Genomic DNA, 14,844 nt, shown 5'->3' on the forward strand with positions numbered 1-14,844 from the left:
GACCTGTAAAAGAGGCAGTGATGTAGTTGTTTACTCAATTGTTTGTTCCTTTTTTTTCTCAGGTTGATAGCAGAGGGGAAGTCAAAGGAGGAGCCCAAGTCTGTGACTCTGAAAGTAGAGAACAGGGACATCGAGTGCCCAGCTTATGTAAGTAGATTAGTTGCCTCTACATATTACCATACTCAAGTTGGCTTTGAAGCAACATTATCAGCTATCTCGACTACAAAATTGGTTGTATATACAACAAAGTGTTTGATGAAAAATTGCAATTTGTCATTGGAAGTAGAAGCTATGAATGTTCATGTTGATTTAACATTCTGTTCTTTTTCCCATTTTTCCAGTCTAAGTCCTTTTCCGTCAGCAACACAGACTCGGCCAGCAATGTGGTGAAGATGTCACTACAGCAGTTCGGAATTACGGTAAGTTGTCACCGTCACTCAAAATATAATGGTTAACTTCACTTGACACATAAATACTTTAACTTCATTATAATCAACAATGATGTACATGAGGTAAAAAGGAAGACATTAGCTAACTTGATGTTCTGAATGGATTCCAGGACGATGCTAGTAACTACAGACTATGGGTGAAGTCAGGGAAAGACGAGGCTCCGTACCCGCTCATCGGGCATGAGATCCCCTTCGCCATCAAGATGTCTCACCTGCGTGACGCGGCTGTGACGGCTGGGGACGACCACCTGGTGCTGCTGGATCAGGAGATCATGCCCAGTATGGATCACCTGTCCCCCGAGACACAGGTCCAGTTTGTACTGAGGGACAGCAGGAAGACCAAAATTGTCATGGGTAAGCTACAGTCATCTTAAACTTTGTCTTTTAGTTCAAGAAAAGCCAAAAGTAAGGGTGCTAATATTCTGTCATTGCAGCAGCCCCAATGCCTTTCCACAAATGTCACATGGATTTTAAGTCTTCAAATTAAACAAATAAAACTTCAGATTGGACTAAGTTTTCTGTGTTCCTCTTTTTGAGCAGAAGACATTCCAAGTAAGAAGCTGAAGAGGTTCAAGAAGTCTCCCATCATCAACTGGCCATTCAAGCGCACCTCCAGCAAGTCTGACATGCCCGACTCACCCTCGTCATCAGAGGCCAGGGGAAAGTAAGTACTGCCAAGGCTTACAGTTTTTCTCTACTGTAAACAAACAAAACATTGTGTTTCTTAGTAGTAGCAGTTTTCCTCGTAGAGTTACCGTATACTGTATTGTGCGTAGTTTGTGCATTTTCGTACTCCACATTGACAATTTTGGTGGACTACATGAAGCTACTTTAATTGTAAACCTAGAAAAGAGCTAACCTAAGTGCCGATGTGTTCCTCCCAGGTTGTTTGGCCACCCTCTGGAGAAGGTCTGCGTGGACGGCCAGCTGCCCAGACCCATCCTGGACCTGCTGACCTGCCTGTTCCAGAACGGGCCGTACGTCACCGGCATCTTCCGCAAGTCCGCCAACGCTCGCTGCTGCCGCGAGCTCAAGGAGAAACTGGACAAGGAGGCCGAGTACAACCTGAGCGAATGCCCCATCCATGCTGTAGCAGCTGTGTTTAAGGTATGTTACAGCTGTTTCAAAGTCTTTAACCTTCTCCCTGTGGCTACTTCAGAGTCCTAAAGGTTAAGAACTGTCTTTTCAGCACAATGAACACTGCATAATGCCCGAACCTAAGGACAGCAACCCTTTCCAGTAGTGTTTATGTCGGGATTCAAACTCGCGGCTTTTCAGTCGAGACATGAAGTTTGACCTTGTTCTGTTCAACAGTGACTGATATGTGCTCTCTCTCCCTGTGTTTTCAGGACTTCCTCCGTAACCTGCCCCACAGCATCCTGCACAGCGATCTGTACCAGGACTGGGTCGCCTGCAATACAGAACAGAACATCTCAGCCAAGGTCACCATTGTCAGAAGGTGAGGACTTCTGTTCCTGTTTTCTTTAAGAAATTGTTAGAGAAGCTTTTTGTTTATCATTCTTCTTCTTTCAATTGAGGCAACTGCCTCCAGCGTTTCTGAAGATTCTGTTGCCTTTATATGTGTGGAGTTTTCTGAGAAGGGTAGTTATGCTAACAGATACAGTACTTGAATCAGATTGGAGTCTTGAAGCTGTCCAAGGTGGAACAGTAGTGTAAGCATAAAGATGTTAGAATTGTTGGTGTAAAAATCAGGTAAAAGAGCAACACAATAACCCCTTAAACTGTCTTTGGTTTCCAGAATACTTGACCAGCTTCCCAGCGGTAACCTGACCCTGCTGCGGTACTTTGTGTGCATCCTGCACCACATCAGCCTGAAGAGCGACGAGAACAACATGACCGCCTACAACCTGGCCATCTGCATCGCCCCCAGCATGCTGAACCCCCCTCTGGAGGCCTGCGGAGACATCCAGGCTGCTGCCACTAAACAGGTGGGTGGAATGGTACTTCAGGGGTTGGTCTGCTGGGATGTTACACTATCAGGACTGATGCCGAATGGTTTTGTCATAGTGTTGGTGTAATGTTTTGTGGAATGAAGACAAGTTAGAACAGGTGTAAAGATCAAAGGCTGTCACCCTTTTTGTTTTGTTGGCTCAGACATTGAAGGGAAATTGAATGATACATGTACCTACTTAGTTTTGAAGGAGACTAACGACAGACTGCCGTTCTGCCTTGTGTAGGTTCCAGAAGTGGTGCAGCTGCTGATCGAGCACTGTAAGGAGATTTTCGGTGCCGACATCACGACCATCATGGGGGAGGCGCCGCAGGATCCTGACCACAAGCTGCGGCAGGACTCCAGCGGTGACTCAGACTCTGTCAACAGCATGCAGGATTGTACAGGTAAGGAACACTTCATTCACAGACCCTCGGTTACCTTCACTTTTGTTTTATAGGCTGAAAATTATGACTAGTTTTTATGGCTGTTTTCAAAGATTGTTTTGATGGAATGCAGCAAACAATTCCAATAAATCGCAAATGTTTGGAACAGGAATAGCATGTGAGGAATGCAAGGTATTTGTAATTATAGGATAAGCCTTGAGGCCCTGTCAGGCTAAAAATAAACTATTGATGAGGTATTTTTGTAGAAACAAACCTTGTCCTCAGTGGGGGGAGTTATTAGATTAGTCTTTGGCATTTGCTGGCTCCCTGACAGTATAATTTGGCATCCCAAACATTTTTAGTGAAATAGTTATACAGATCATGATAGAAACAGCTTTTCCATGATATGGAGTGAAGTATGACTTTAATATCTGAAAACAACTAGTAGTTAAGAATATTTGACACATGAGTCCTGACCAGAAGTTTTTGTTTGTGTACAGGAGTGATGAGACGGGACGACTCCTCCCTGGACAGCCTGGAGCGCGAGCTGTACATCTCCGAGATGGAGTCCAGCCCGCGGACGCAGCACGGCGACCAGTTCTCCCCCTCCAGCCTGAGCAGGGACTCTGGGCTGACGCTCAGCGACACCAACCTGTACCACCCTGAGGAGGAGCATGCTGGGAGCTCCGACAAGTCTCGCTACGATGCGAAGTACCAGCACGAGCGGTGCAACAGCGACAGCTCGCAGCACCAGATGAGCTCTGTCCTGGATAACATGTCTCTGGGCTCCAGTTCCGGCTACTCCTCTCTCTCGCACGACTCCACACCAATCCCCCCTCCCCGGAGGAACCGGAGAAAGTCAGAGCCGCCACCTCCACCAGCGAAGCTACTGAGAATGAGGAAGAACTCGGACGAGAGAATAATCCCCGAGTACATCAAGCAGATCAAACAGCTGCAGATTGAGAGCCAGAAAATGATCAGTGAGACGGAGGTCTACTCCCCGGAAAAGGACACTGTTCCTCACAGGAGGGTGACTGTCACTGGCGCTGTGGACAGACCGAACACACTGGACTTGTTTAGAGACGTCAGAAAGAACAGTAACTCCTCTGACCTCTCGCCCTCGTCGGACAGCGTGTTTTCTGGATCGGAGAACAACTCGCGCCGATCCAGCGATGCCTCCCTGCAGAGAGCCCTGGGAAATCTTGTCACCGTGTCGCCCAGAGTGTCAGATTCCCATGGTCCTCCCGCCCCGCCACCGAGGAAGGAGGTGTCTGCTGAAGCCGTGAGGCTGAATATTGCCCTTGGGCTACACAACAAGAGGCCGTCAACAGACTATGGTGTACATGTTGCATACTCACGGCCTCACACGGCAACTCCTCCGGCCCCAAAGGCAGAGGAGGGGCCGTACTTCGCCTCTTCACCCTCAAAGATGTCATCACGACAAGCTGAGACACCACCCAAGTCATCTCCCACATTGGCAGCAAGGCCCACTCCAGCCAGCAGCCTCACCAACCTGAGGAAGGGTCCCCATGCCCTGCTCAGAAGTAAGAGTTCTGGGACTCTGATCACAACCGGCTTAGAGATGTCCCTGGAATCGCTCACGTCCAGTGATAGCAACCTGCAGGTGTTCCACGCCCGCAGCAGTTCCGAGAGCGACACACTGGACGAGAGGCCATCTGCCCTTCGGCAGAGAACCTTCACCAGCCCCAATCCTTTGGATTTAAAAGAGCCAAAGGTTACAGCAGAACAGGTCTTTGAAGTTGTTGACAGGAAGAAACCGAACCTCCCTCCCTCCTACCAGGAGGCAGTGAGTCGCAGCCGTCAGTACCCCATCTCCAGCGGCATGCAGGGTCTCACAGTACAGACTGTGAAAACCATGCGCATGCAGAGGCAAGATAAAACCATTGAGACGCCAAACGAGCCTGTGTGGAAGAAGCAAAGTGAAACGGTGTGGGAAAAGCAGTCCAGCGAATCAGGGCGAAACAAACGACCTAGTGAACCAGTACGAAGCACCAAACAGCCAACTGAACCAGTACGGAGCACCAAACAGCCAACTGAACCAGTACGGAGCACCAAACAGCCAACTGAACCAGTACGGAGCACCAAACAGCCAACTGAACCAGTACGGAGCACCAAACAGCCAACTGAACCAGTACGGAGCACCAAACAGCCAACTGAACCAGTACGGAGCACCAAACAGCCAACTGAACCAGTACGGAGCACCAAACAGCCAACTGAACCAGTACGGAGCACCAAACAGCCAACTGAACCAGTGCGGAGCACCAAACAGCCAATTGAACCTGCCAAAAACAAGCAGCAACCAGAACCAGTGTGGGAGAAACAGAGCAGTGTGCAACAGAAGGAAGTCAAACTTGACGAGGAAAATACGACGAATGGAACAAAGTCGTCTGACATCCTGTCGAGGTTACAACGTGGTGTGAACCTGACAAGAAGTAACAGTGACTCTGTTGACCACACGCGCCCCTCGGTGTACGGTATCGGTGGCAAAGCCAGCACGAGTAGCAAACTGTTCCAGGACTCTGTCCCCAGGAAAGCTATGCCAATCAGTAAAATTGAGGTAAACCCTGAGCAGAAGCCGGTGTGCAGTCTGCGCAGAACAAGCAGCGAGCTGGACCGGACAATCGCGGTGCACAGGCAGCACTTCCAGCTGCGGAGACAGCAGCTGTTTTATGGCCACAACTCGCCAATGAAGCCCATGAGGAAAGAGATGGACATTCCTGTCACAGACACGTCACTGGACAGACAAAGAAGAGGGTCGGCTCCTGAGACCCAACAGAATAAAGACTCTCTTACAGAATCAAAGGTTGTAAGAAGCAGCTGCCCAAGCAAACTGCTCTCTTCAACGTCAAAAGCAGTTCCGGAGAGCCCAGGAGGTATCAGTTCTTATGACATTGTTCAAGCCATGACGTCTGCCAACTTTCTGTCTGTACAGAGGGGTCAGTCCAAGAGACAGAACAGCCAGGAGAGTCTGAAAAACGATCACGCGCAATCTGAGGCATCGAGTTCCACCGGGACCAAGTTCCAGTTCCCCTTCCCTGATCCCAAGTCAGACCCCCCAACCTCAATGCTGTCACCTGAGGTGAAAAACACCGTCAAGGACTATTTCCTGAGCAGTGACCCGATCAACGGACTGAAGCGAAGCAAAGAAACTGTCAGCGAAATCACCAAGACGAAACAAGACTGGAACCAGAGAAAACGAGGCAACTTGGACTTTGCTGACTTGGACCAGATGATGTTTGCTGAGGAGTCTTACGTGTAGCTACAGACAAAACAACACGGACACTTTAAGAGAGTGTTAGAACATTTTGTTATCTTATTCTCTTGAGGAAAATTGAGATGTTGTGGGAGATGAGGTTCCTCTCATTACCCAAGAACCAGTTGTTGTACAATGTGCCATAGGTCTGTTGCAATCGGGCACAGGGCTCTACATGTGGACAAGTGCTACATTCTTCTGTAAATACATGAGCCAGCGTCTACAGCTGGGGACAAGTGTAAATAGCGACAGCATTCCACATACGTTTTCTGCTCTGGCCAAGTAGCCAGTGTACATTCTTAATTACGTTTTGTCTGAACGTCGTAATGTTGGTTATACTTCTGTATGTCAGAAGTAACGATACGTATTTGTAGAAATATTTGTGCCAGACTTAATGTGGAGGAATCCTGTAACACAGCTTTGCTGTCCTGTAAATATGCATTCCACAAAGTCTCTGTCAGTGCAAGCATGGCTGGCATATGTGCAGTAAACAAGAAATTCTCCTAAGTAATTTATAAAGTATAGAGTTTGTATGGTAAGCTGACTGTTAAGCAGTAGGTAATTTTATTTCCAGTTCCTCATCTGCAGTATTTTGTCACTGTAAAAAGTTGTAGCTAGATTTTTTTTTTACTTTTTTAAAAGATACAGTTTTACATTATATCGTCAGCTTTAGTAGGATTCCTTCTGAATCACATCAAGATGTGAGGCAAAATGTTGAGCTCTCCCATTCTAAACTGTTTCTGCCTTCTTTATGCTATTATAACTGAACAACAATTTCTTAAATTAAGCTGACTCTGTTCAGAAGAATGTTTGATTAACACTTGTGTTTCTCTACATACACAGTTCTATGTAGAACTGCAGGTGTGGCTTGCAAAAATGTGGAAATCAACGTACCTTAAATTTTTGCTTATTTCATTTTCTGTATGTAGCTGAATGCCCTGGCCCTAAATTACCTAAACTTTATGGGCCTTCTGTGTTTTATTCAGTCTATGGCCAGTAAAAGCTGCCATGTGCTTGTAATTAAATCAAACTGTTGTACATAAGCTAAGACTATATAGAGTACTATGTTTTATTCATATATTTTCTTGTATCACTTCTTGTGTATAGTTCTCCTCAACTGGTCGAAAGCCAGTTGTAAAGTGGCAAAGTCTGTGCCAATCTAGTAACCACTGTTTTTATTTTGTCTTGTAACTGATAAAGACAAAAGTCTTAATGTATCACACACTCGGCCAGTCACGTACTGTAACTATACAATGTATACATGTTCATGCAACTTCTTGCGACAGTTACTTCTTATGGTTAGTGTTGTTGCCACAGCTGTTAAAGCTAAATGCATTTTTATTTTTGTAAATAGAGAGCTTTTTTTATTAGGTGTATCTGCTTGATTTCTAATGTTTGATATGTTCTTGGCTTTTACCGGGCCAAATCTTATCTAAAATTGTTCTATCCTGTTTCTTTTCTGTTTCATGTCAGATCTTATTAAAGCATTATTAAAGGAAATACCTCATTTTGACAGAAAACATTGTCTGTTATTTCTTAAGCACTCGTGAGTGGAGTGTTACTGTTAGAGCCTGTGCTACATGTGTGTGTGTGTGTGAGTCAGCTGGACATGAGGTTTATGAATGAATGAGAAAAAGCCTTTTAAAAACAGCTTTTAGGGAATGAAACTGGCCAAGAACCAGTTAAGTGGATAAGGCAGGTTTAGACTTTCATAAACAGTACACCTTTTTAAAGAGATAAATGGCATTGTGGTAACTGCAATGCAAAAAATATTGGCAAAAGACATGAAAGAATTACTTTTAACCACTTGTACAATCCGTTTTTGGGAAGTTTACCTCAAGATGAGCAGATGCAGGTTTATTCCTGATGAATTTGTAATATCTAGGTGGTCTATGACTTGGTTTTATGGATGACATATAGAAATTTAGATGCTTGAAAAGACCGGTTGATTTTGGAGTAGAACAGTATGCACTGCATGTCTCAAAAGCACCGACTAGTGATCAGAAATATCATTGCAGTAAGTGATGTTTTCCTGTTCTGTGTAGACAAAATCTCCAAATCCTGAGACAGAAGATGACACACAAATTACCAGTATGTTCACCATTTTATTTCTTGCTGACAACTTTACATGTCTTCAATACATGTAACTCTGTTTTACATACATATTTCACATCCCATAAATAAAAATGTACAAAAACAACATTGAGAAAAAAAGCTACACATGCAATAAAAAAATACAAGCTGACAACTGTGAGATATTGTACTGTTACATAAATAAATGCTTTGCAATCTTATATTTACAAAACAAATAAAGTAAAGAGATATTTTCACAAGCAAAATAGCTGACAAGTCTAAAAACACACCAGACTCTCACACATGTACAATACATCACATGAAACAATATATCTCAAGATACATGTATATTAATATCTCTGTGCCATATATGTCTTTAAAAAAAGCATCATTTTCCACAACTGCATTGGGCCATTTTCTCAGTAGAATTATTGAGTAGAAAACTATGATGCCTCAAGTTGGAAAGTTTGAAGCCATAGTCAATCTTCATGCTATTCTGTAGTCAAGTTCCTCTTTTACTAAAGCATGTTATCAACCTCGCAGCAGCCTTTCTGTAAAGTCTATATTTTTTAGGCTGTATTACATCAAGTTCCAGCAAATTTCCCAATGAAATTTAGAACAGGTCAACACACTTGTTTCAGTCTGTCAATGGCTCCCCTTGTTGATATCGTTATGAACTGCAAGTACAGGCAGTTCTCTTAGTTTTTTAGTTAAAATTCCTTGCTGGATATTCCTTGACAGTTGCAAGATTTCTGGCAAAAGCTCCCCTGTTGATATTTTTGTGAACTGCAGACAGTTTAGTGTCCTTTCTCGTCCAAGTCGTCCCAGAGCGGTTTCACCTCCTGGAGTGAGACCTCCTGGGCATGTTTGGGCCAGCGGTACACGTCTGGCAGGAAGGTGCTGTACTGGGTGCTGTACTGATGCGCTTTCACAAAGGCCTCCTTATCCTGGAGAAATGAGACAATCGATTACCGTACGGTAAGTCAACATTACCAACTCAATAAGTTATGATATAAATATATCTCCTTTCAGTTCTTTGAGATAGACCAGGAAGGATTGTTGGGTAGGCTCTGTTGAAGAGGAAAATGCAAAATGTGCAGGGTGGATAACAGGACAAAATCCAATCTATGTTGACTTTTAGAATAAAACTAAAGAATAACACAGAAAACATTTCCAAATTGTTAATTTTAAACTGCTCCTTGAAGCCGTAAGAGTTTAAAATCAATCAGACTGATGCACAAGAGTCTACAGAAGCTACAATTCAGCATCAAATCTGGTGAGTGGTGACATTAATGAAACAGTGCATTTGTTGTAGATAGCAGTACCTCAGGTTCAGGATAGAAGGCTGCCAGCCCGTGTCTGTACACGTACTCTGCCACGTGTGTGGCCAGTTTGGTGGAGACTTTCAGGATGTCCTTCAGTGGAGGGTACAGCCTGCCTGCAGCAAGGTCCTCCTCACTCACCTGCGCTGCCAGGGCCTGCATGGGGAAATGTACAGGTTTGGTGTTTGTTTCACCAGGAGTGTACAGTACATTGGGCAATGGGTACACTGGATACAAGAAGGCCTGGAGGAAGCTAGTGCCTGATACCACTGTCGTCCCTGACCCTCTAATACATGTACATGTATGAGGATGGGATTGAGTGATGTAAAGTAAGGTACAGCACATTGCCAGGTGTTATGTTTCAACATGTCAAAGGGATCAACTAAAATATGCTCGTACAAAAACATAAAATCAAATAATCTTTACTACAAAGATCAAAGCAAAGCTGCTACATGAAACATGAGGCTCCACAGATGAGATCATTCCCAACTCAATTTTCTCAACTTTTATCACCTACTGTCAATGTTGAAATGTTTGGAATTGATTTTCACGGTTGCCTCTTCACTGTGAACTTAAAACCGTCACAAAAATGCTTGTTCTGTTGTTTCGCCCATCTACCCCTTTGTTTCAACCGTAAACTTCAAACCACAGGGAACACTCCATTTTCTCGCAACCCCGAAATGAAATCCCCACAACCAGTACAGTTACAGCAACAGCCAGCTTACCTTAGCAGCTGACAGGAAGACCCCGTCGGGGATGTGTCGCACACGGCAGGCGATGACAGCCAGCGCCACCCCGGGGAAGATGTAAGCGTTGTTCCCCTGCCCTGGGGTGAAGGTGCGCCCGTCGGGCAGAGTGACTGGCTTGAAGGGACTTCCACTGGCAAAGATGGCTCGACCCTGGGCAGCAGAATGGGCAAAAAAGTAACAAAATTATTCATCATCATCATTACCGCTTTTGAGTGAATGCACTAAGGCCGGCCGTCATTGTCTTCAACAGTTTATTGTTCGATGCTGTCCGCTGAGCCCCCTCCCATCTGCAACCCATCTCAACTGTCTTTTTCCAAGTCATAGTTTGTCCCCCCCTTCCTTCTTCCTGTAGAATCAACATTATTCACTGACAAAAAAAAGAGCATTCTATAGCATGATGCAAAACTATATACAGTCAAACCTGGTCTAGCAACCACCTGGTGTAGGCAATCACATTAAAACAGTCCCTTCCATTTCTACATAGTTAAACCCACCCTGTTCTGAGCAACCACCTGTCATCAACAACCACTTTCCCTCTGTCCCTTGAGTGGTTGCTGAGTCCGGGTTCAACTGTATTGGTATTTGAACTGGTCAAAGACCTCAAACCCATATATTTGGGGGGAGGAGGGAATCCTTCTTTTCATTCCCTTGAAACAGCCCTGAACTACAGTGAAACATCACATTTGAAAGCAGCCGCTTACGTCGGTCCAGCCATAGGCTTGTTCAGCCGTACACTCCGCTCTGCTCGTTGGGTTACTCAGGGCGAAGATGATTGGTTGATCATTGAACTGTCCCATCATCCTCACCACAGACTCTGTGAACAGACGACCGGCACCAGCTACACCTGCAGGTCAAATAGATAAAGTTTTCTATAACTATTTATAAACTCTAGTGGCATCGGTGTGACACAATGGCTGTTGGACTCGAAACAACCTGGGTTTCAATACTCACCATGCGCCCTTGTGCCCTTGGGAAAGGCACTTAACACGACCTTCCCTGGCAGTGGAGTTACGCCTGTTGTGAAGTGATATACTATACCGAGCCTCTTCGGCTAATCTGTCTAAAAGTGTGCCAAAAAACACAGTACTGATTTGGTTGCCAATGTGCCAACATCTAGCACATTTGCCACCAAGAACCGTACAAAAATATACAAACTTTCCGACAAACTTTCTCAATACAAAATGACATCACACTACTCTTTGGAGACTGGAACTTAGATAAGGGTTAAAAAGGAGGAATAAAAAACAGAGCCTTGCTGTCTGCATAAAATATGTACTAATTCGTAGTTCTGCGATACTTACAAATGTCTACTATAACTAAACTATACCCCACAAACATTCCATTTGACTCTGTTGAGAAGTGCCAACATGACAAAGTGAGCTACAGAAAGTCTTACCTATGATAGCAGAGGGTTTCAGCTCCCTGACACAGGCTTCCACATTAGGCAGATACTCATGTTCATGTGCATATGGAGTCTTGGGTCCATCCACGTTTCCCTGAGATCGGCCCTGTAGTGTATGTATGAGACAATAGATCATTATGACAAAGGTGGGAATACGTTCTGTAAGGCTATCTTAAAGAGGAGTTAAAGATGGTACTTTATCTACATTGTAGACAGGATTGTGATGTTAAAGGCCCTGATTACAAGATTTTTTTGCAGAAGCAAGTTTTGTCATCTTCAGTTCTAGACTTCTTTCTAGACTTTGTCACTTCTGTTATCAGCAAAGAGACAATGTTTCAGCACAACTTCCTGCCCACCTGACAGACTAGTCCATCCTTGTCCATCAGCCAGATCCGCTCACACGCCTCCTGCTTGGACAGTCCCTCGTCCTGCATGGCGCTCACAATTAGGCCTGCAATACCCAGGGCAGCCTGGGAACAAACAACAAGCAACATGAGCATATTAGCACAGGGAAAAATACCTGTCCTTGGTGCTGAACACCATCCACACACAGATAAACACAAGTCCTTTGTGCTGAATACCACACACACACGCACACACACACACACACACACACGCACACACACACACACTCAAGCATATCTGTCCTTGGTTCTGAACACCATCCACACACAGGCAAACATACCTGTCCTTGGTGCTGAACACCATCTATCATCTATACTCAAACATACCTGTCCTTGGTGCTGAACACCATCCACACACAGAAAAACACACATGTCCTTGGTACTGAACACCCTTCACACATAGACAAGCATACCTGTCCTTGGTGCTGAACGTCACCTAAACTGGCAAACATACATGTACTTGTCCCTGGTATTGAACACCATCCACACACAGGCAAACATACCTGTCCCTGGTGCTGAATACCATCCACACATGGGTGAGTACCACCCACATACAACCACACACCTTCTAATTGTATAGTTCTTCATAGATATACCTGAACCATGCAGAACCCCCCCCCTCCCAACACCTTCTCACCTCTCCTGCTCCCACAAACAGAAACTTGTTGTCCTGCATCTTCTTCCCCGTCAGTCTGAGTGAGCTCAACAGCCCAGCTGTGGCTACTGATGCTGTCCCTGTGGCAACAGTGCAATAATGTCAGCAAACAATAACTCAATCAGCTGACAACAGTCTGCCTTCAATGACAAGGTCTTCATTTTTTCTTCTTCTGATTTTTGTCTTCCTTTTTTGCTTTCCTTTTTTGTCTTTCTTTCTTTAAGTGTTTCTCTTCCTTTTTTCATCACATGATTGGTCAAGATCAAAACCCCCGATATTCTGATCGAAAGTCAACGCTTTTATGCACTTCCAAACCAAGTGCAAGTTACAAGACTTGACTACTCAAACATCATGGTGTAGTAATAAGGAAGTGCCCATGTACCTTGTATGTCATCGTTGAATGTGCAGTATCTGTTCCTGTACTTGGCCAGCAGTCGGAAAGCATTGTGGTTTGCAAAGTCCTCAAACTGAACCAGACAGGACATTCTGTACCTGGGGAAACAGGCAAGAGAATGAAGACGTTGGAATGTGACCTAAAATCAATGGATTGAAATCCTATGTGTACAGGTACAATTGTAGTTGTAATGTACAAGAATGGAAACTTTCTCTCTCTCTCTCCTTTACCGCAAAGTTCAGCTTTCGCTGATGCAGGCCAGTCGTCACCACAGACTGCCACTCTCTTCTGTGGAAGCTTTTAAAACACTCTCTGAACTACATTTGCATGATAGAGTTACATAATACCTCCACTAACATTAATCCGCTGGGTTACATAAATTCGCCACTTTGAAAAACAGTGGGTTTGCACAGTTTCGATATGCAATAGTGCATTATACTGGGGGATATTGGGGTAATTGGAGATCTGCTTGGATGTGTCTTTTCAAGGTGGTGGAATTATGTACCCTGGTGGAGTTATGTTAGTAGATGTTAGATGTTACACACATTTGTTTAAGTGTTTCCTACTACCATACTCTGCATGACTTACTTTGTAGTGACGGCCTCCATGAACTCATCAATCAGTTCATCATACAGCACAGACCGCTCTCGCTTGTGACTCAGTCCGATGTACAGGGGGTCATTCAATAGTTCCTGTCATGGAAGGGAGATACTGAGTTAAACAACAATCAATCAATACATTTTGTATACCATTGATGTAGAACAATGGAAGTCATCAATGACTCTGGATATTCTAAATTACTTACTGTTTTTGGTACATATAACTCCTTTTGAATATCCTTGATCGTATCACAGGTTTCACAATTTCACTGATGTAAAATACAGTAGGGTGTATCTAAAAACAAAATCAAAGCACTTGCAGTTTGTCATTCAACTGCCAGATGGTGTTTTTGACATTGCAACCCTCAAGACATGGTTTTTTAATTATAGTCTCTACCAGACTGACTACGCCGGCTATAGGGAGAATAATCGCCAGGAGAGTCAGGCCACCATAGTTTTTCATTTGCAGGCGTGAGGGGGAAATATCAACCTTCCCGTGGACTCTACTGGCCAATTATCCCCTTTTTTTGCTGAATTCTACAATCTATGCCCCCATAGGAAGGCCTGGTGGAGGCTAGCTTAATTGGTTTCATGTTACATTGAAAACAAATCATATTTTAGAACAAGTCAATAAACAGATAGCCAGCCCTACCTCATTGTCAGTGCCCACATCTATGGTGACAGGTAGGCAGTGCTCTGGTTTGATCCCGGCGCAGGCGGTGTACAGAGCCAGCTTACCCACCGGGATACCCATCCCATAACACCCCAGGTCTCCCAATCCAAGAATCCTCTCTCCATCAGTTACCACTACTGCCTGTGGACAAGACAACGTTATCATACATTTGAATGTCCATTCATTCATATCTGTAATGTGGCTTTTTAGCATTATTTCTAAGAAAGCAGAACAAAGCAGTATGATGCATTTGGAATGGACAGTGGGCTCTTTCTTGTGCTTTTAAACAGATCACACTTTCAATTTATTTTCCATTGCTAGCTGTTATTCCTGAAAAGAAAAAGTAGGTATGCTGAAGATTCTTTACATACTGGTATTTCCTTTTATTGAAACAGTGCTTGAATGCCCCATTGCCTACCTTAATGTCAGGTTCTGGCCAGGAGTGCAGCATCTCTGCTATATGTCCTCTGTCATGGATGCTGATGAACAGACCTCTGGAAGGTTCAAACAAGA

General features: G+C 44.4%; 2 protein-coding genes across 14 annotated transcripts in view; one reads left to right on the forward strand and one right to left on the reverse strand.

The window, feature by feature from the left end:
* Nucleotides 1–7,580, forward strand: part of LOC136431977 (uncharacterized) — a 116,981-nt gene extending 109,401 nt beyond the window's left edge. For all 11 annotated transcript variants that reach the window (XM_066422997.1, XM_066422989.1, XM_066423005.1 and 8 more), the window contains 9 exons: nucleotides 63–147; nucleotides 342–419; nucleotides 560–803; nucleotides 990–1,113; nucleotides 1,334–1,556; nucleotides 1,799–1,908; nucleotides 2,209–2,398; nucleotides 2,648–2,807; nucleotides 3,287–7,580. In XM_066422997.1, the coding sequence (XP_066279094.1) occupies nucleotides 63–147; nucleotides 342–419; nucleotides 560–803; nucleotides 990–1,113; nucleotides 1,334–1,556; nucleotides 1,799–1,908; nucleotides 2,209–2,398; nucleotides 2,648–2,807; nucleotides 3,287–6,066 (3,994 nt within the window). In that variant the 3' untranslated portion in view covers nucleotides 6,067–7,580. The remainder of the gene's footprint in view (nucleotides 1–62; nucleotides 148–341; nucleotides 420–559; nucleotides 804–989; nucleotides 1,114–1,333; nucleotides 1,557–1,798; nucleotides 1,909–2,208; nucleotides 2,399–2,647; nucleotides 2,808–3,286) is intronic.
* Nucleotides 7,581–8,145: 565 nt separating this feature from the next.
* Nucleotides 8,146–14,844, reverse strand: part of LOC136432065 (NADP-dependent malic enzyme-like) — a 41,310-nt gene continuing 34,611 nt past the window's right edge. For all 3 annotated transcript variants that reach the window (XM_066423086.1, XM_066423100.1, XM_066423093.1), the window contains 11 exons: nucleotides 14,750–14,825; nucleotides 14,311–14,472; nucleotides 13,648–13,751; nucleotides 13,048–13,157; nucleotides 12,648–12,745; nucleotides 11,963–12,076; nucleotides 11,601–11,712; nucleotides 10,906–11,048; nucleotides 10,181–10,354; nucleotides 9,459–9,611; nucleotides 8,146–9,080 (listed from right to left, as the gene is read on the reverse strand). In XM_066423086.1, the coding sequence (XP_066279183.1) occupies nucleotides 8,931–9,080; nucleotides 9,459–9,611; nucleotides 10,181–10,354; nucleotides 10,906–11,048; nucleotides 11,601–11,712; nucleotides 11,963–12,076; nucleotides 12,648–12,745; nucleotides 13,048–13,157; nucleotides 13,648–13,751; nucleotides 14,311–14,472; nucleotides 14,750–14,825 (1,396 nt within the window). In that variant the 3' untranslated portion in view covers nucleotides 8,146–8,930. The remainder of the gene's footprint in view (nucleotides 9,081–9,458; nucleotides 9,612–10,180; nucleotides 10,355–10,905; nucleotides 11,049–11,600; nucleotides 11,713–11,962; nucleotides 12,077–12,647; nucleotides 12,746–13,047; nucleotides 13,158–13,647; nucleotides 13,752–14,310; nucleotides 14,473–14,749; nucleotides 14,826–14,844) is intronic.

This window comes from Branchiostoma lanceolatum, chromosome 1 (assembly GCF_035083965.1).
Source record: "Branchiostoma lanceolatum isolate klBraLanc5 chromosome 1, klBraLanc5.hap2, whole genome shotgun sequence".
Lineage (NCBI taxonomy): Eukaryota > Metazoa > Chordata > Leptocardii > Amphioxiformes > Branchiostomatidae > Branchiostoma > Branchiostoma lanceolatum.